The 19,299-nt window shown below is 41.0% G+C and overlaps 1 protein-coding gene across 1 annotated transcript; it reads right to left on the bottom strand.

The window, feature by feature from the left end:
- Positions 1-16,498: 16,498 nt before the first annotated feature.
- On the bottom strand, positions 16,499-17,234 carry LOC149034344 (uncharacterized). The gene is made up of 2 exons (XM_089194849.1): positions 17,180-17,234; positions 16,499-16,812 (listed from the first exon to the last, which is right to left on the bottom strand). The coding sequence occupies exons 1-2, from the start codon at positions 17,232-17,234 to the stop codon at positions 16,499-16,501; spliced, it is 369 nt and encodes a 122-aa protein (XP_089050975.1).
- Positions 17,235-19,299: the final 2,065 nt, after the last annotated feature.

Consider the following 19,299-nt stretch of genomic DNA (forward strand, 5'->3'; position numbering starts at 1 on the left):
GAGACATTTTGAGGGGTCCAATCGATTAAGCTAGTGTGTGCATTTCGTCAAGTTGTACCGTTTCAGCTAACTTTCAGGAGTTAAGATACATTGCGCAATTTTGCAGGTAAAGAGTCCTCACTAGTTTGACTACTTAATCGAATGAATCATATAGGCCAGATTGTGCATATTTTGCTATTCAGATAGATTGTGTAGTTTATGCAGTTGAACTGTCCTCGCTGCGTTGACTATTTAACCAGTTGAGCCAATTAAGTTAGTTTGACTATTTAAAGTACTTGAGTCAATTCAGCTAGATTGTGCGGGTTGTACAATTCAATAATCGAAGCCAGTTAGACCACGGGAGATAGATTGTGCCTTTTTTCCGATTGACTGTCTTTCCTAGTTTGACTTTTTAACCATTCGATCCATCAAAGCTAGATCGTGCAGTTTATGCAATTCACCATATTAAACCTCTTGCGCATATTGTCCAGTTGGCTAGAGCATATAAACTACTTTGTCCAGTGGAGAAAGATTGTGCAATATTTGCACTTTAACTGTCTTCACTGGTTTTGAATATTTGGCCAGTAGAACCAACTAAGTTAGTTTCAATATTTTCTCTTCTTGAACCCATTTAGCTAAATTATGCAGGTTGTGCAGTGGAATAAATGGAGCTAGTTTGACCATTAGAACTACCTCGTCCAACTAGGATAGACTCTTCTCTTTTTTTCGCTCAAACGTCTTCCCAAGTTTGACTATTTAACCAGTTGATCCATTAAATCTAGATTGTACAGTCTGTGCAATTCAACCTATTAAGCAGTTGTGGATATTGTCCAGTTGAACCATTTAAGCTAGTCTGACCAATTAAAATACGTCAACCAATTAAGATGGAATAATGATTGTGGATGTATGAAATCATATATGGGCACCGCGGTGAGGAGACGAATATACTGTATTTCTTGACCAATAAGCCGCGACCCCAAAAGCTAGAGCCCTTTTAACAGACTTGTGTTGTCCAAAAGAACAAGGAAAACCATCAGCTATAAGGCGAGAGCAAAATTCTTGATTGTAACAGGCCATTTGAGTGAACGAACTTCACGGAAAACATTAGCAAATGACTGATATGATAGAACAACAGAAATACGCATGGAAATTTTTACAGTAACTTTATAACCATCCTTTCGTCTTTTAAAAGCTAGACGCTCAGTAGGTTCTGTCGTGTCGGTCATTGTTAAAACTGTCTCTGTTTTGATGCTACTTTTCGACATAGAAAAAGTATGTCAGATAAAATTATTCACCAAAGAAGAAATGATTCTTTGCTAGCTTCAATAATGACCGGGGATTAATTTCAAATGATACAACGAAGGATTATGCCGACAGAAATACCGGAGGTCCAGCAAACTCGTTACATGAGGTCACACAACTCGGGTAATATTCAGGGTAAAAATTTGCATATTGTCCTCCGTCATTCTGCCGACTTCTCTGGTTTTGCAAACCATCGTGGTACCGAAGAAGGCAGAACTCTAGCGGGTGAAGTGTGAAGCTGATGGGGTTTTTCCATGAAGTTCACTTTGTGCCTCAACCAAAGTTCATCTGCTAGTCGTGCACCTTTCTCTAAGGTTTGTGCTTTTGCTCATCGACCAACGTTCGGACATCACTGTGAATGCACCTCTTAGACTCCTCTATTAAAACTAGCTGTCATTAACCTATCGTGACTCTCATCTACCCTCTGCGAATGGCATCAACGATCAAATAACTGTTTCTTACTTCTAGCAAATTCTACATAAGTCTGACCATTGACTTTCTCATGGTCTCTGAACCTCGGCAACTATTTCAGAACTCTTTAAAATAATATCCGTAGCAGTGTCATAATTTGCAGCTTGCTCTACACCTAACCGTGTTTAAATTTTTCTTGCTTTACCGACTAGTACACTCTCTAATTGAATTACCCAGGAATCCGTTGCCAGCTACTTTCTCAAAGTGCAAGAAACATTTATCAGCGTCTGCTTCCTGGAAATGGAAATACCAACTCAAGATACTCGGTGATATGAAATTTTACCTTTCCTGTCTGTCCTTTTCTTCCATCCTTTATTGTCTGTCCTTCTCTTCGACCCTTTCTTGTCTGTCCTTTTCTTCCATCCTTTCTTGTCTTTCCTTTTCTTCTCTCTTCAACCTTCCTTGCATTTCTAGCTTTTACAGTTCTAACTCGTTGCTGATTTTTTTCCAGTCTTCCCTAGTTGGACTATTTAACCATTCCATCCATGTATGATAGATTGTGCCGTATCTGCAGTTCAAACTGTTTAGCTAAGTGTGCATATTGTGCAGTTGAAGTATTTAAGCTAGTTCGAGCATTTCACCGACTTCAGCTAGTCGAGATAGAGACTGCAATTTGTGCAGTTTAACCGTTTCCGCTACTATGACTATTTCAATAGTCGAAGGAATTAAGCTGATTTGTCATGAAAAAATTCAGTTAAATCTTGCGGCTCATGCAGTTGAGCAAGTTAAACTAGTTTGATCATTTCAAGCACGTGAACCAATTAAGATAGATTGGGCTCTTTTTGGAGTATGATTGTCCACACTAAATTGACTTTTCAATGATTATGTGTGATTAGCCCGCATTGGTCAGTTTGACCATTTGAACTTCTTCAACCAATTCATATAGAATGAACAATTTGTGCAGTTTGACTGTCTTTGCTGGTTTGACCTTTCAATCAGTTGAATCGATGAGGCTACTTTGACAATTATAACTACTTGAAACAATTCAGCTAGATTGTACAGTTTCTCTGCAGTTTCAAGAATTATGAGTTACTTTCACAACTTGAACGACTTCAACGAATTACGATAGATTCTGCAACTTTGTTCACTAGTTTGATCACGAAACCAGTAAAGCAATTTTAACTACTTGGACCATTTCAACCACTTCGACAAATTTAGCTACATTGTGGAGATTTCTAGATTGAACCTATAAAGCTTTCTGCATCCTATGCAGTTAGACCACTTGAGCAAATTTGACAAGTTGAACTCCTTCAAAGAATCGAGAAATATTTGGCATTTTTTGCTGTCAGATTAGCGATCTTCGCTGGTTTGATGCTTTTGGCCAGTCGAATACATTAAGCCAGTTAGACAATTGGAACTATTGGAACCAACTCAGCTTCATGGTGCAGTTGAAAACGTGTAGCTAGTTTGACCATTTGAGCTACCTCAAGCAGTTAAGTATTCTACAACTTGTGCAACTTGTTCTACAACAACGAAATCAGTGTAGGAACACTCATTGTCTTCGGCACCGCCAACCATTACATCCAAAGGTATCCTCATCTCTCTACCGAACATGAGCTCGGACGGGTTGTGCCCCGTGGAGGAATGAACACTACTGCGATAGGCCATCAGACAAAAATCCCGTGTAGCTGGATAATCTTCAACTCTAGCTTTCAACATGCTCCTTAAGGTTTTGTGCAGATTTGGCACATTTCCGAGAATGTTCTTGACTCGAAGTTACGGCCTTGATAGCTATGAATGCTGTCAGGCACACACCAGATCTGCAGATCCAGTTCCTTACAAGCACCTTTGCAGAGGTTGTGGCACGCTGGTTGGACATTGCAAACACCTCAGCCCTGTTGGTAAGACTACACTCAACTGTTAAAATGTAGCGGTTTCCTCTCCGAGACCGTGGCAAGGGAGCAACAATGTCAATATGGATGCGTTGCATGGGGTTGCCAGAGGTAAATGACCACAGTGGTGCTCTGGGTTTCGCCCTTGGCTTACACTTGGCACATGTCAGACATAGATCGTAATAACAATGCACCTCTTTGGTCGTGCCAGGCCTCCGGAATCTGGCTTTCATCTTCATTAGGCTCTCCATTCCTCCAAGGTAGGCGCCAGCAACGACAAGGGCCTGCTCCACTAACTGTTTCGGTACAATCATCATCAGCTTAGCTTGAGTAGTGTGGGCAGCTGACTTTACATAGAGAACCCGCTGTTGTAGCAACAACAGTTCAAACTGAGCCCAGACAGCACAAGCAGCACAGGGCATCGACGTGAATTTCCTCAACAGCCGGTTTCCTCCACTCTTCCAACAAACGACAAAGTACGTACCAAGTACAAAGTGGGTACCAACAATTTCTCACTTCACGTGGGGTTTCACCGATCGGAAGGTCTCTAGCAACAACCGTAACTTGGGATAATCCTGTTGGAGTACACGATGGACTATTCCCATGTTGTCGTCTGGGCCTTCTAGACAAGGCGTCTGCATTGTTGTGTAACCTCCCCGGGAATCATACTGTAAGCGCCCTAGCCAACGGGCCACTTACCCTTAAGGCTCTTTAAAAGACAATAGCCAGACTAATGAGTGATTATCAGTCCTCAGGCGCAATTTTTTGTCCCACCAAGTAATAGCGAAAATGCTCCACATATCGAGTCCAGCAATAGTTCTTTTCCTGCTCATTCAAAGAACGTCTCCCGTAAGCTATCACACGCTCAGTGTCATTGCGTTGCAATCGAGATAAAACGGCGCCAATGCCCAAGGGTTGGCTGGCATCTGTGTCAACTACGAATAGTCCTGCATCAGCAGGACTAACTAAAATCGGGATATGCCAAGACGGGTGCAATGGTCAAGCGATGTTTCAGTTCATTGAAGGCACTTTCTTGTTCCATCTGCCGCTGGAAAGAAACACCCTTCTTCGACAATTCGTAGAGTGGTTCTGCGACGATCGAGAATCCAGAAATAAACCGCCTATAGTAATGGCAAGACCAATGAAGCTTTGGAGCTCTTTGATGTCTACTGGGGTTGGCCACGTTCTGACAGTCTGGACCTTGTCAGGGTCAGTTTTGATGCCATCTGAAGAGACAACATGCCCTGCGAACGAAACTTCTGCCTTTAGAAACCGACACTAAGTTGGCTTCAGCTTAAGAGCAGCAGTTCGTATCCTGTCAAATAATAACCGTAGGCGATGCAGATGTTCCTCGAGGGAAGGGGCCCAGATAATAATATCATCCACATACGCAAGACAGTGTGGCGAAGTCGGTTGCCTGAGTGCTAGATTCATCAATCTGGTAAATCTAGCTGGCCCATTCGTGAGTCCAAAAGGCATAGCCCTCCATTGGAATTGTCCACAATGGGTCGAGAATGCTGTTTTGGGTCTGTCCTCTTCTTTTACTTGCATCTGCCGATACCCAGACGCCAAATACAGACAGGAGAACCATGGGCCACCACCCAGCGCTTCCAAGACATCATCGGTCCTCGCTAACGGTATTGCATCTTTCTATGTACACAAATTCAGCTTGCGGTAATCAATGCACATACGGTAACTTCCGTCATGTCTCCTTACCAAAACAACCGGACTGCTCCAGGGGCTCTGCGAGTCTTCAACTCTACCATTCGTTAGCAGCTCGTCCAGCTGTTGATCTATGATCTCCCCCTGGTGCGGTAGTATGCGACGAGGAAGCTGCTTAATGGGAGCATGCTCACCACCAGTATTAATGTCGTGTTCCATAAGATCTAATCATCCTAAATCAGAATCGTTACTTGCAAATATGTCCTCATATTGGTCTATCAGTAGGGAACATTGACTTTTCTGCTCATCTGAAAGCCCATCTGAACTTGGCTGGATAACTTTTGCCCTTCTATTCTCTCTTTCTGTACTTTCCTGCTTATCATCCTCAATATTTCTGTCTATAACTGAGCAGTATGGATGGTTAGGTGCTGCTGGACTAACGCCAATTTCTGTAGGAGTAGCACTGCCACTTACACCGCTGACGGTATGGTATTAAGCAACAGGGAGAGGTGATCGTAAGGTGAGAGCTTTGTCGGAGAAGTTGTCCACCCGAACAAGAGTCTGTCCTGCCTCTGGCACTTGTAGGGAACGAGGCATACTTATCTTAGAAGTCCCCTGTACTTCTTTTCACCCCTCCAGGATTCTAGGGCTTCCGGAAATCTGTTCGTAACCTCCATCTGTTCTAGTTCTTATCTCTTGTTCATTCCCCGGTTCTAGCTGTACATCTGCACATAAAAAGATTCTACAAACACGTAGGGTTAGCCAAACCTAACCAAACCAAACCCTAAGCCTGACTCAAATCCTAACCTTAACCGTAACCCTAACCCTAACAATAACCCTAAGCAATTACTGGTGTAGCCTTGCAGCATCTGAGTGGAATTTCCGACTTACGATGTTTTGAGCATTATCGAATGGAAAACATATTTTTATTTGTTTGCAATTAAACCGAGCGATTGTGAGTTAAAGCTCACAAAAAAGTGTTTTCGCCTTTTGGTTTCTAAAATACGCTGCTTTCAGCTGTATAGCACCAAAAACATGTTTCCAGCGTAACTGCATCGAAGAAACGTTTCTGCCTCTTTGTAGCTAGTCACCCTAAGTAGAACTTGATTTCACTAAACCAACGTTTTCGTTTGTTTTCGGCTAAGTTACCACTGTCCTCAGCATTATCTTTCTGCGAACAATGCTTTGTACTCTTTTGTAACTAGACTACGGTTTTTCACGGTTTATCGCAGCAAAGACATGTTTTGGCCTGTTGGCAAGTAAATTAAACTGCTTTAAGCTTTATCTTACGGCAAAGTAGCGTTTTCCCTCTTTTAAATGCTAAAATACACTGCTTTCAGCTTCATTGCACCATAAACATGTGTTCGCTTGTTTTCTGTAAAATTGCCCTGTTTCCAAGGCTGCAGCGAGTCACAGTGATTTTTACTTGATTTTACTTAAAACAACGTTTTTGCTTGTTTTTGGCTAGGTTCTGCTGTAATCAGCATTTTCTTTTTGAGCAGAACGTTTTCCTCTTTGTTCGTTACCAAACTACACTTTTGACGCTCTATATTACCGAAAGAATGTTTTGGTTTGTTGGCAACTAAATTAAGTTGTTTTGAGCCCTATGTGACAAAAAAAAAAGCGTTTTTCTCTTTCTGTGTTTAAAATACGCTGCGTGTAGCTTTATTGCAGGAGAAACACGTTTTGCTTTGTTTGCGGTAAAATTGGGCTGTTTGCAGTGTTATTGCACCGGAAAAGGGTTGTCTGCCAGTTTGCAGCGAGTAACTTTGATTTTACTTGATTTTACTCAAAACAACGTTTTTGTTTGTTTTTTGCTATGGTAAGCTGTTTTCAGCATTATGTTTCTGAGAACAGGCTTTTCCTTTTTTTCCGAGTTAAACGTCGCTTTTGACCCTTTATCATACGGAATACAGGAATACATGTTTTGGTTTGTTGGCAACGAAATTGGAAGCTTCGAACTTTATGTCAGAAGAAGCAGCGATTTAGTTTTTCGCCAGAAAACACGCTGCCTTAAGCTTCATAATACCGAAAATATGTTTTGGCTAGTTGGCACCAAAATTGGGTTCTTTGAGCTTTATATCGCAAAAAGCAGCGTTTTTGCGGTCTGCTTGCCATAAAGTTGTGTTGTTTCCATGGTTATTGCACGGGAAAAAGGTTTTCTTCCAGTTTGCAGCGAGTCACCCTGCTGTTCTCTTGATTTTACTCAAAACCACGTTTTTTCTTGTGATGGGCTGAGTGACAACGGTTTTGCTAGTTTTTGGCTAGGTTACGTTGTTTTCAGCATCATCTTTGTGAGAAGAGTCTGAATAGCGTTTTCTTTTTTTAATTGCTAGAATACGCTGTTTTCAGCTTTATTGCACCAAAAACATGTTCTTGCTTTGGTTACCGTCAAATTGGGCTTTTTCCAGCGTAATTGCACCGGTAAATGGATTTCTTTTCCAGTTTTTTGCGAGTGACGCTGATTTTTACTTTAGGGTACTCAGAACAACGTTTTGACCTGTTTTAGTTTAGTTACCCTGTTTTCAGCATTATCTTACTGAGAGCAACCATTTTCTCGGTTTTGTAGGTAAACTACACTTTTGACTTTTTATCTTACTAAAAACATGTTTTGGTTTAGTTGCACCTAAATTGGAAGCTTCCAGCTTTATGTCAGAAAAAGCAGCCATTAGTGTTCCGTTGGAAAACACGCTGCTTTGAGTTTTATAGCACCGAAAATATCTTTTGGTTAGTTGGCAACGAAATTGAGCTTCTTTGAGCTTTATATCGCATAAACCAGCGTTTTTGCTTTTTCTTGGCTACAACACGTTACACTCAGCTTTATAGCACAAAAACAAATGTTTGGTCTGTTTGCCGTAAAGTTGTGTGTTTTGTGTGTTTTGCAGTGGTATTGCACCGGAAAAAGGTTTTCTTTCAGTTTGCAGCGAGTCCGCCTAATTTTTCCTTGATTTTACTCAAAACAACGTTTTTACTCGTGTTTGGCTAAGTTATGCTGTTCCAGAATCCTCCCTCTGAGAACAACCTTTTCCTCTTCTTTCGTGAGCAGACTACACATTTGACGCTCTATATTACCGGAAAAATGTTTCGGTTTATTGCCAACTAAACTAGGCTGCTTTGAGCCTTATGTCACAGAAAACAGCGTTTTTTCCTTGCTGTGTTTAAAATACGTTGCGTTTAGCTTTATTGCAGGAAAAATATGTTTTGGTTTGTTTGCCGAAACAGAGGGCTGTTCCCAGCGTTATTGCAACGGGAAAAGGTTTTCTCCCAGTTTGCAGCGAGTCACGCTGATTTTTACTTGATTTTACTCAACAAATCGTTTTCGCCTCTTTCCGGCTAGGTTACGCTGTTTTCAACAATATGTTTCTGAGAACAGGTTTTTCCTTTTTTTCCTACCAAAACCGCGCTTTTGACCTTTTATCTTACCAAAACCATCTTTTGGTTTGGTTGCAACTAAATTAAAAGCTTCGAGCTTTATGTCACAAAAAGCAGCGATTTAGTTTTTTTGCGAGAAAACACGCTGTTTTAAGTTTCATTCAGACGGAAAATATGTTTTGGTTATGTTATATGTTGAGAACGAAATTGGGCCTCTTCTTGAGCTTTACATCACAAAAAACAGCGTCTTTACATTTTTGTTGCTAAAAGACGTTCCACTCAACTTTATAGCACAAAAAATATGTTTTGGTTTGTTTGGCGTCAAACTGGGCTCTTTCCAGCCAGCGAGTGACCTTGATTTTTATTTAATTGCCTTCAAAAGAACGTTTTAGCCTGTCATTGGCTCAGTTACACTGTCTTCAGTACTATCTTTCTTAGAGCAACCCTTGCCACATTTCCCTACATTAAATACGTTTTTGACGCTCTACCTTATCAAAAATATGCTTTGGTGCGTTTGGAGCGAGTTGGGGATCGTTTGAACTTTGTGTCACATCAAAAGAGTGTTTTTTTGCGTGTGTGTTTAAATAAGCTTCTTCCAGCTATATTGCAGGAAACATGTTTTGGTTTGTGTGCCGTAGAATTGCGCTGTTTCCAACGATACTGCACGGGAAAAAGGTTTACTGCTAGTTTGCGGTGAGTCGCGTAGATTTTTACTTGATTTTAATAAAAGCAACGTTTCTGCTCGTCTTCTGCTAAGTTACGCTGTTTTCAGCATTATCTTTTTGAGAGCAACCATTTTCTCTGTTTTGTAACTAAACTGCACTTTTGACGCTCCTTTTTAGAGAAGACATGTTTTGTTTTTTTTTTTGCAACTAAATTAGAAGCTTCGAGCCTTATATCACAAAAAGAGAGCAATTTGATTTTATCGTTGCAAAATGCGCTGCTTCAGCCTTCATAGCACCGAAAACATGTTTTGCATCTTTTGTTAACCAGAAAATTGGGCTTCCTTGAGCTATACATCACCAAAAAAAGCGTTTTTGCTTTCTTGTTGCTAAAACACGCTGGAATCAGCTATATAGCATAAAAAGCATATTTTGGTTTGTTTGCCGTAAAATTGTGTTGTTGCCAGCGCTATTGCACCTGAAAAAGTTTTTCTTCCAGTTTGCAGCGAGTCACCCTTGTGTTTACTTCATTTTACTCAAAACAACGTTTTTACTTGTGTCTGGCTAAGTGACGGCGTTTTAGAATTCTCTTTCGCAATTCTGAGAACAACCTTTACCTCTGTTTTCGTAACCAAACTACACTTTTGATGCTCCATATTACTGGAAAAATGTTTTGGTTTTTTGGCAACTAAATTAGATTATCTTTGAGCCGTATATCACAAAAACCAGCGTTTTTGCCTTTCTGTGTTTAAAATACGCTGCGTTTAGTTTTATTAGAGGAAAAACATGTTTGGGTTTGTTTGCCGTAAAATGGGGCTGTTTCCAGCGTTATTGCACCGGGAAAAGGTTTTCTGCCAGTTCTCAGCGAGTCATGCTGATTTTTATCTCATTTTGCTCAAAAGAACCTTTTCGTTTGTTTTGGGCTAAGTTACGTTGTTTTCAGCATTATGTTTCTGAGAAGAGGCTTTTCCTTGGCTTGCAACGTAAACTGTGCTTTTGACCCTTTATCTTATCGAAAACATGTTTTGGCGTGTTGGCAATGAAATCGGATGTTTCGAGCATTTTGTTACAAACAAACAGCGATCTCGTTTTTCGTTTCTGAATGCCCTTTTACGACTCTCATACTAACGAAAATACGTTTTTGTATGTTGGCAACAAAATCGCGCTGCTTTGAGTTTTATATCACAAAAGAAAGCGTTTTTGCTTTTTCGTTGCTAAAACACGTTGGACTCAACTTTATAGCACAAAAAACATTTTGGTTTGTTTGCTGTAATATTGGGTTCTTTTCACTCTTATTGCACCAAAAAAAGGTCTTGCAGTATGCAGCAAGTCACCCTGATTTTCACTTGATTTTACTCAAAACAACGTTTTTGCTTGTGTTTGGCTAAGTTACAACGGTTTTGCTAGCTTTTGGCTAGGCTGCGCTGTTTTCAATATCATCTTTCTGAGAACAACGTTTTCTTCGTTATTTTTGTTACCAAACTGCCCTTGTAAATTACGATGCTTCCAGTTTGATCGCACCAAAAACATGTTTTTGTTTGTTGGCAACTAAATTGGGCTGCTTCGAGCTTTATGTTGCTGGCTCCTTGCTAAAATACGGTGTTCTCAGCTTTGTAGAACCAAAAACATGTTTTGCTTAGTTTGCCGTCAAATTGGGCATTTTTCAGCATTATTGCAGCGGTTAATGGATTTCGTTTCTAATTTTTAACGAGTGACGCTGAGTTTTACTTGATGGCGCTCAAAAGAACGTTTTAGCCTTTTTTTGGCTAAGTTACGCTGTTTTAAGCATTATCTTTCTAAGAACAACCTTTACCACTTTTTCCTACATGAAATACGTTTTTGACGCCCTAACTTACCAAAACATCTTTTGGTTTGTTTGCAGCGAATTTGAGCTGGTTTGAGCCTTGTGTCACAAAAGAGAGCGTTTTTCCTTTTCTGTGTTTAAAATAAGCTGCTTTAAGCTTTATTGCAGCAAAAACATGTTTCGGTTCCTGTGCCGTAGAATTGCGCTGTTTCTAGCGATATTGCATGGGGAAATGCTTTCCTGCTAGTTTGTAGTGAGTCACGTAGATTTTTAGTTGATTTTATTGATTTTACTAAAAGTAACGTTTCTGCTTGTCTTCTCCTAAGTTACGCTGTTTTCTCGGTTTTGTAATTAAACTACACTTTTGACGCTCTATCTTACCGAAAACATGTTTTGGTTTGTTCGCAACGAAATTGGGCTGCTTTGAAATTTAGATCACAAAAAACAACCCCTTTCCTTTTCCTTTGGCTGCTAAAATACGTTGCACTCAGCTTTATAGCACAAAATACATGTTTTTATTTGTTTGCCGTAAATTTAAATTCAGCCTTATTAAACAGAAAAAGGTTTTCATCCAGTTTGCAGCGAGTCACTTTTAGTTTCACTTGGTTTTAAGCGAAACAACGTTTTCGTTGGCTTTCATACCTTAAACGCCCAGTTTAGGTACGGTTAGGGTTAGGGTTTGGGTCAGGCTTAGGGTTTGGTTTGGTTAGGCTTGGCTAACCCTACGTGTTTGTAGAATCTTTTTATGTGCATATGTACAGCTAGAACCGGGGAATGAACAAGAGATAAGAACTAGAACAGATGAAGGTTACGAACAGAATTCCGGAAGCCCTAGAATCCTGGAGGGGTGAAAAGAAGTACAGGGGACTTCTAAGATAAGTATGGCTCGTTCTCTACAAGTGCCAGAGGCAGGACAGACTCTTGTTCGGGTGGCCAACTTCTCCGACAAAGCTCTCACCTTACGATCACCTCTCCCTGTTGCTTAATACCATACCGTCAGCGGTGTAAGTGGCAGTGGTACTCCTACAGAAATTGGCGTTAGTCCAGCAGCAACAAACCATTCATACTGCTCAGTTATAGACAATAATATTGAGGATGATAAGCAGGAAAGTACAGAAAGAGAGAATAGAAGGGCAAAAGTTATCCAGCCAAGTTCAGATGGGCTTTCAGATGAGCAGAAAAGTCAATGTTACCTACTGATAGACAAATATGAGGACATATTTGCAAGTAACGATTCTGATTTAGGATGATTAGATCTTATGGAACACGACATTAATACTGGTGGTGAGCATGCTCCCATTAAGCAGCTTCCTCGTCGCATACTACCGCACCAGGGGGAGATCATAGATCAACAGCTGGACGAGCTGCTAACGAATGGTAGAGTTGAAGACTCGCAGAGCCCCTGGAGCAGTCCGGTTGTTTTGGTAAGGAGACATGATGGGAGTTACCGTATGTGCAATCATTACCACAAACTGAATTTGTGTACATAGAAAGATGCAATACCGTTAGCGAGGACCGATGATGTCTTGGAAGCGCTGGCTGGTGGCCCATGGTTCTCCTGTCTGTATTTGGCGTCTGGGTATCACCATATGCAAGTAAAAGAAGAGGACAGACCCAAAACAGCATTCTCGACCCATTGTGGACAATTCCAATGGAGGGTTATGCCTTTTGGACTCACGAATGGACCAGCTAGATTTACCAGATTGATGAATCTAGCACTCAGTCAACCGACTTCGACACACTGTCTTGCGTATTTGGGTGATATTATTATCTGGGCCCCTTCCCTCGAGGAACATCTGCATCGCCTACGGTTATTATTTGACAGGATACGAACTGCTGCTCTTAAGCTGAAGCCAACTTTGTGTCGGTTTCTAAAGAGAGAAGTTTCGTTCGCAGGGCATGTTGTCTCTTCAGATGGCATCAAAACTGACCCTGACAAGGTCCAGACTGTCAGAACTTGGCCAACCCCAGTAGACATCAAAGAGCTCCAAAGCTTCATTGGTCTTGCCATTACTATAGGCGGTTTATTTCTGGATTCTCGATCGTCGCAGAACCACTCTACGAATTGTCGAGGAAGGGTGTTTCTTTCCAGCGGCAGATGGAACAAGAAAGTGCCTTCAAGGAACTGAAACATCGCTTGACCATTGCACCCGTCTTGGCATATCCCGATTTTAGTCCTGATGCAGGATTATTCGTAGTTGACACAGATGCCAGCCAACCCTTGGGCATTGGCGTTGTTTTATCTCGATTGCAACGCAATGACACTGAGCGTGTGATAGCTTACGGGAGTCGTTCTTTGAATGAGCAGGAAAAGAACTATTGCGGGACTCGATAAGAGATGCTAGCTCTGGTAAACAATGTGGACCATTTTCACTATTACTTGGTGGGACAAAAAATTGCGCCTGAGGACTGATAATCACTCATTAGTCTGGCTAATGTCTTTTAAAGAGCCTCAAGGGCAAGTGGCCCGTTGGCTAGGACGCTCACAGTATGATTCTGAGATACGATGTCACCCGGGGAGGTTACACAAGAATGCAGACGCCTTGTCTAGAAGGCCCAGACGAGAACATGGGAATAGTCCATCGTGTACTCCAACAGGATTATCCCAAGTTACGGTTGTTGCTAGAGACCTTCCGATCGGTGAAACCCCACGTGAAGTGAGAAATTGTTGGTACCCACTTTGTACTTGGTACATACTTTGTCGTTTGTTGAAAGAGTGGAGGAAACCGGCTGTTGAGGAACTTCACGTCCATGCACTGTGCTGCTCGTGCTGTCTGGGCCCAGTTTGAACTGTTGTTGCTACAACAGCGGGTTCTCTATGTAAAGTCAGCTGCCCACACTACTCAAGCTAAACTGAGGATGATTGTACCGAAACAGTTAGTGGAGCAGGCCCTTGTCGAAGTTCATGATGGCGTTGCTGGCGCCTACCTTGGAGGAATGGAGAGCCTAATGAAGATGAAAGCTAGATTCTGGAGGCCTGGCACGACCAAAGAGGTGCATTGTTACTACGATCTATATCTGACATGTGCCAAGTGTAAGCCAAGGGCGAAACCCAGAGCACCACTGTGGTCATTTACCTCTGTCAACCCCATGCAACGTATCCATATTGACATTGTTGCTCCCTTGCCACGGTCTCGGAGAGGAAACCGCTACATTTTAACAGTTGAGTGCAGTCTTACCAACAGGGCTGAGGTGTTTGCAATGTCCAACCAGCGTGCCACAACCTCTGCAAAGGTGATTGTAAGGAACTGGATCTGCAGATCTGGTGTGTGCCTGACAGCATTCATAGCTATCAAGGCCGTAATTTCGAGTCAAGAACATTCTCGGAAATGTGCCAAATCTGCACAAAACCTTAAGGAGCATGTTGAAAGCTAGAGTTGAAGATAATCTAGCTACACGGGATGAGCACCTCGATTTTTGCCTGACGGCCTATCGCAGTAGTGTTCATTCCTCCACGGGGCACAACCCGTCCGAGCTCATGTTCGGTAGAGAGATGAGGATACCTTTGGATGTAATGGTTGGCGGTGCCGAAGACAATGAGTGTTCCTACACTGATTTCGTTGCTGTATAACAAGTTGCACAAGTTGCAGAATACTTAACTGCTTGAGGTAGCTCAAATGGTCAAACTAGCTACACGTTTTCAACTGCACCATGAAGCTGAATTGGTTCCAATAGTTCAAATTGTCTAACTGGCTTAATGTATTCGACTGGCCAAAAGCATGAAGTTAGCGGAGACCGCTAATCTGACAGCAAAAAATGCCAAATCTTTCTCGATCCTTTGATGGAGTTCAACTTGTCAAATTTGCTCAAGTGGTCTAACTGCATAGGATGCACAAAGCTTTATAGGTTCAATCTAGAAATCTCCACAATGTAGCTAGGTTTGTCGAAGTGGTTGAAATGGTCCAAGTATCCGTTCCCTTATTTCTTTCCAACAGAAGTGAGATATTACTTTATACAACTCATCACGAATCATTTTACTGTAATACCTTATATTATAATATTACATAGATATTATGTGTTAAAATATTACCAAGGGTTATCGTTGGTTTCCTTGAGTTCTATTTGATATGATGCAATTCCTTTTCTGCTTCTAAAATATTGCCATCGTCAAAGTATCTTGCATATTTTGAATAAATATTATCTATAAATATTTTGTACAAATATTCTCTAGTCATCAAAGTAATATGCATCATCATCCAGTTCACTATATCACTATCACTAAAGCTATTATCATAACTGTCATTGCTATCTGAATAATAGTTTGGATTATCATATGCATAATCACCATCTTTACTACTATGATAGCTACTATCATCTGGATATACTTGCCGATAATCCATGTATACCAATACATTAGATAAAAATCAAAGATTTTCCAAGAACTGTCATGGCACATGGATTCCAGGAAATGATATATATTATATCAAAAAGCCAGCGCCAAATTACCGCGCAAAAATAACATGAGAAAATCATTGATATCTACTGAATATACCGTATACTACTATCTTAGCTAGTTTAACCACTTGGACTAGATTGTGCAGTTTGCGCAATGGAACCATTTAAGCTAGTTATGCATGGTGTACAGTTGAACCATTTCAACTACCTCAACTAATTAAGAAAAATGATGCAATCTGTCCAGTTGTTTAACTGTCTTCCATGGTTTGACTCTTTAACAAGTCGAATCAATCAGAAAAGTTGACAATTCCAATTTCTTCAAGAAAGTTAGCTAGCTTAAATTTTTCAACTGCTTAAAACACAAATAAACTGGATAAATTGCAAAAGTTATTTTAATTGGTGGAAGTGACTCACGTGATCAAAGAGGCCTAAGTAGTTCAATTGGAGAAAAATGCATAATAAGCTTAATTGGCTTAACTGCACAATCTGAACAATCTAGCTGAAATGGTTTCAACTGCTTAACAGTAAAAGGTCAAGTCAAAAATTGCACAATCTATTTGAACCGGTTGGAGTACTTTTAATGGTCAAATTAACTTCAATGAATGAGTGGCACAAGCTTCACAATCTAGCTGAGTTTCTTGAAGTATTAAAAACAGTCAGACTATTTTAATTGAATGGACTTGTAAAGTAATAAAACCAGTCAGTCATGCCCATTATGCCCTGTGGCACGTAGGGCGGCTACCAAGGATCGCCACATCTGACAGTTCTGGGCCATCTTCTGGATAGAGTCCCTCGTGTGTTGCATGGTCTTGAGCCCTGCCTCCACAGATCGGCACCAGGTGTTTCTTGGTCTTCCCCTCTTCTGCTTTCCTTCAGGTGTCCAATGAAGGGCTGTGCGAGTGATATTGTCCTGCTCTCTCCTCCTGACGTACCGAATCCATCTCCATCGCCTTCGCATGATGATGGTCTCCACGCTTTCTTGATTGCAGCGGGCGAGAAGCTGTTGGTGGGAGAGGGTGTCAGGCCAAAACATTTGCAGGATTCCCCCGAGGTTCTTTGTGTGGAAGACTGACATCTTGGTGTTCACTCTTTGTCATCCTCAAGTATTCAGTGCCGTATAGTAGGGTGGACATCACACAGCTTTTGTAGACCTTCAGCTTGATCTTGGTGCTGTACTGAAAGGACTTCCACACGTTGTTGAGCATTCTGAGTGCGTTTCTGGCATTGTTGAGACAGTTCTTGATGTCACTCCATACTCCTCCATCATGGCTTCCTGTGCTTCCCAGGTAAGTGAACTCTTCAGTTGTTGGCAAATCTTCTCCGTTCACTTGACCTGGTTAAGGGTTGGACACGTTCAGCAGCATCACTTCTATCTTCTTTTGGCTAATCTTCAGGCCAACCTACTGTGCGTAAGTGTTGAGTCGGGTCGTCTTCTTCTGCACGTGTTGGTGAGCATGGGAGACCAAAGCTAGATCAACTGCCAAATCTAGGTCCTCCAGCGTAGAGAAGACACTCCATCTGATGCCCCGTGACTGATCTTCTGTTGTGCACCTCATTACCCAGTCAATGGTCATGGTTGAAGAGCATTGCCGACACCGTACAGGCTTGTCTAACGCCAGCCTTCTGTTGTTGTACAGGCTTGTCTAACGCCAGGATCCGTCTTTCTTTTGAAAATTACATGTGTTTATAAAATGACTGACTTTTGACAAGAGCGATTTCTCTGGCAAAATGCCATAACACGTGAATAGCGTACATATTGTTTATAGTCTTGTAAATAATAAAGTTCGTCGTCATCAACCGATGATTCACCGTCTGAATCGAGGCCTTGAAACATAAGTTCTAGAGATTCATCACCATCGTCATATTGATAATCAATTAACAGCAGTAAAAGACTGAATCCAAATTGGGAATGTCATTAAAAATCTCTTGCATTAGCATCATCATCACAATGAGCAAGTTGCTGTCCATGATATACGGTAACAACATGTGACTGCTTCCCATCTCTTCCAGCACGTCCAGTCTGTTGATGTTGATCAAGTAATGTTCTTGCTTGTCCCCAGTTAACAACATATCCAATATCAGGGAAGTCAACACCCATATTGAGAGCAGTGCTTGTAATTATAATTCTTTTCTGGTCATCCTCTCTGAGAGATTGAAATATTTTGTCTTTGTTTTGCTTCTAAGACAGGGAATGAAAAACTTCAATCAGTAGGTCTTTTTTATCTGTAGAAGTTCTTGGAAATAGGCACTTTTTCCAACTTTATGCAAAAGTTCACTGAATAAATAGCTATGGCTCCTACCTAAAGTGTTACAAAATATTATCGTCTTTGGCATGTCAGAACCATGTTCTTCCAATAAATTAGCTAGCAAGTTTAGATGACCACTCATTTCCTCTTTCTGTGTTTCAACAATGGAAAACCGAAGGTTCTTCTTGTTTGAGCAGATGAAAACCTTTGTTGGTGAATCCAGCAAGAGTACTTGACATATAATTTGTCGAGTCACCAAGTCAGCTGTTTCTGTTAGGGCTAGTACTAGGACATCTGAGGAGGAAAAATCAGAACTAAGGCTCCCTAGTGCACATGTTCTTAAAGCTGTTGCACGCACTAGGTGGAGTTTACGACTCCCACAAAAACTTTCAAATTGATAAATACTTGAATTTCTATCTTTTGAAAACGACAATATTCTACATTGTCCTACTATACTCTAGCAATTTTTGTACTTTCAAGAGAGCAGAATTCTCGCACGTTTTTTTGAAAACAGTCTCAATAAACCATGAATCCTAGTTACGATCCTTGATTAAACTGTCTGCTTATACGCATGATTAGGCTTTCTACTGGGAAGACAACTGAACGTTCTGAAACGACTGTACAGCCTACGATTGAAAATATCATATTAGCTTACTTTCCTCTCAAAGAGATCGAAGCTGGGACAATTTCCCGTTGCACTTCGGAATACTTCTGTTGTTCCTCGTTTGCCCTTTTTCTTTTTTCGCGATCTGCCATGATAAAACACGGAGAGCTTTGATCGAAATTAGAAAACAAGATAAATTTTACCTTAAACCCAAAAAATCATACGGAATTGATATTTGACGGTCTTTACCTTCCGCCAGTCCACGTCTACGTCTACCATATTTGTTGCCACGAAGCGCTGTGGGTAGTGTCACTATTTCATCCATTTAATTCAATTCAGCAAATTCGTCCTGTACTCTCAGAACAAAGAAAAATAGCCGCAAAGTAGTTAAAAACATGTTGTTTGTAAGGAGATAAAGTTGAAAAAATGTTTTTCAACTGGAAACAAGAAAAAACTGACTCCGGTGCTGTAAGACTGCAGAAAGCCAAACATGCTTCCGGTGCATTAAAAAAGAGCTTAATTTAAACTTAACGTCATTTCGAGTGTAGTAAAGCTAAAATGAGCGTGACCTTCTGCAAACGGGCAAAATACCTTTTTCTGCTGTAGAAACGCTTAAAACAGTGTAATTAAGGAACAAAAAAGGAGAAAACTTTTTTTTTTCTATCCAATAACGGTGAATGAGCGCAATTTTTTCCGCAAAGAAACGAGAATGGGTTTTCGACGCAATAAACCTGATAAAAAAGTATAGTTCAGTTAGAAAAAACGCAAAAACGCTCTCAAAAAGACAAAGCCTAGAACAGCGTACTTTAGAAAAAAAAAGTAAAAACATCGTTTTGAGTGACACCAAGTCAAAGTCCGGCAGACTTGCTGCAATCTGGCAGAAATCATTTTTTTCAGTGCACTAACGCTGAGAGCAGCGCAATTCTTCGGCAAACAAGGCAAAATAACAGTAATAACAACCCCATTTTGT

The sequence above is a fragment of the Pocillopora damicornis genome, chromosome 14 (assembly GCF_964200805.1).
Source record: "Pocillopora damicornis chromosome 14, jaPocDami1.2, whole genome shotgun sequence".
NCBI lineage: Eukaryota > Metazoa > Cnidaria > Anthozoa > Scleractinia > Pocilloporidae > Pocillopora > Pocillopora damicornis.

What these genes read in the sequence shown, in the direction of transcription:
- LOC149034344 (XM_089194849.1), bottom strand. Translation starts at nt 17,234, where the DNA reads ATGTACGCTATTCACGTGTTATGGCATTTTGCCAGAGAAATCGCTCTT. An exon ending in AGAAATCGCTCTTGTCAAAA is followed by an intron (nt 16,813 to 17,179) that starts GTCAGTCATTTT and finishes ACCCTTAACCAG; the next exon opens with GTCAAGTGAACGGAGAAGAT.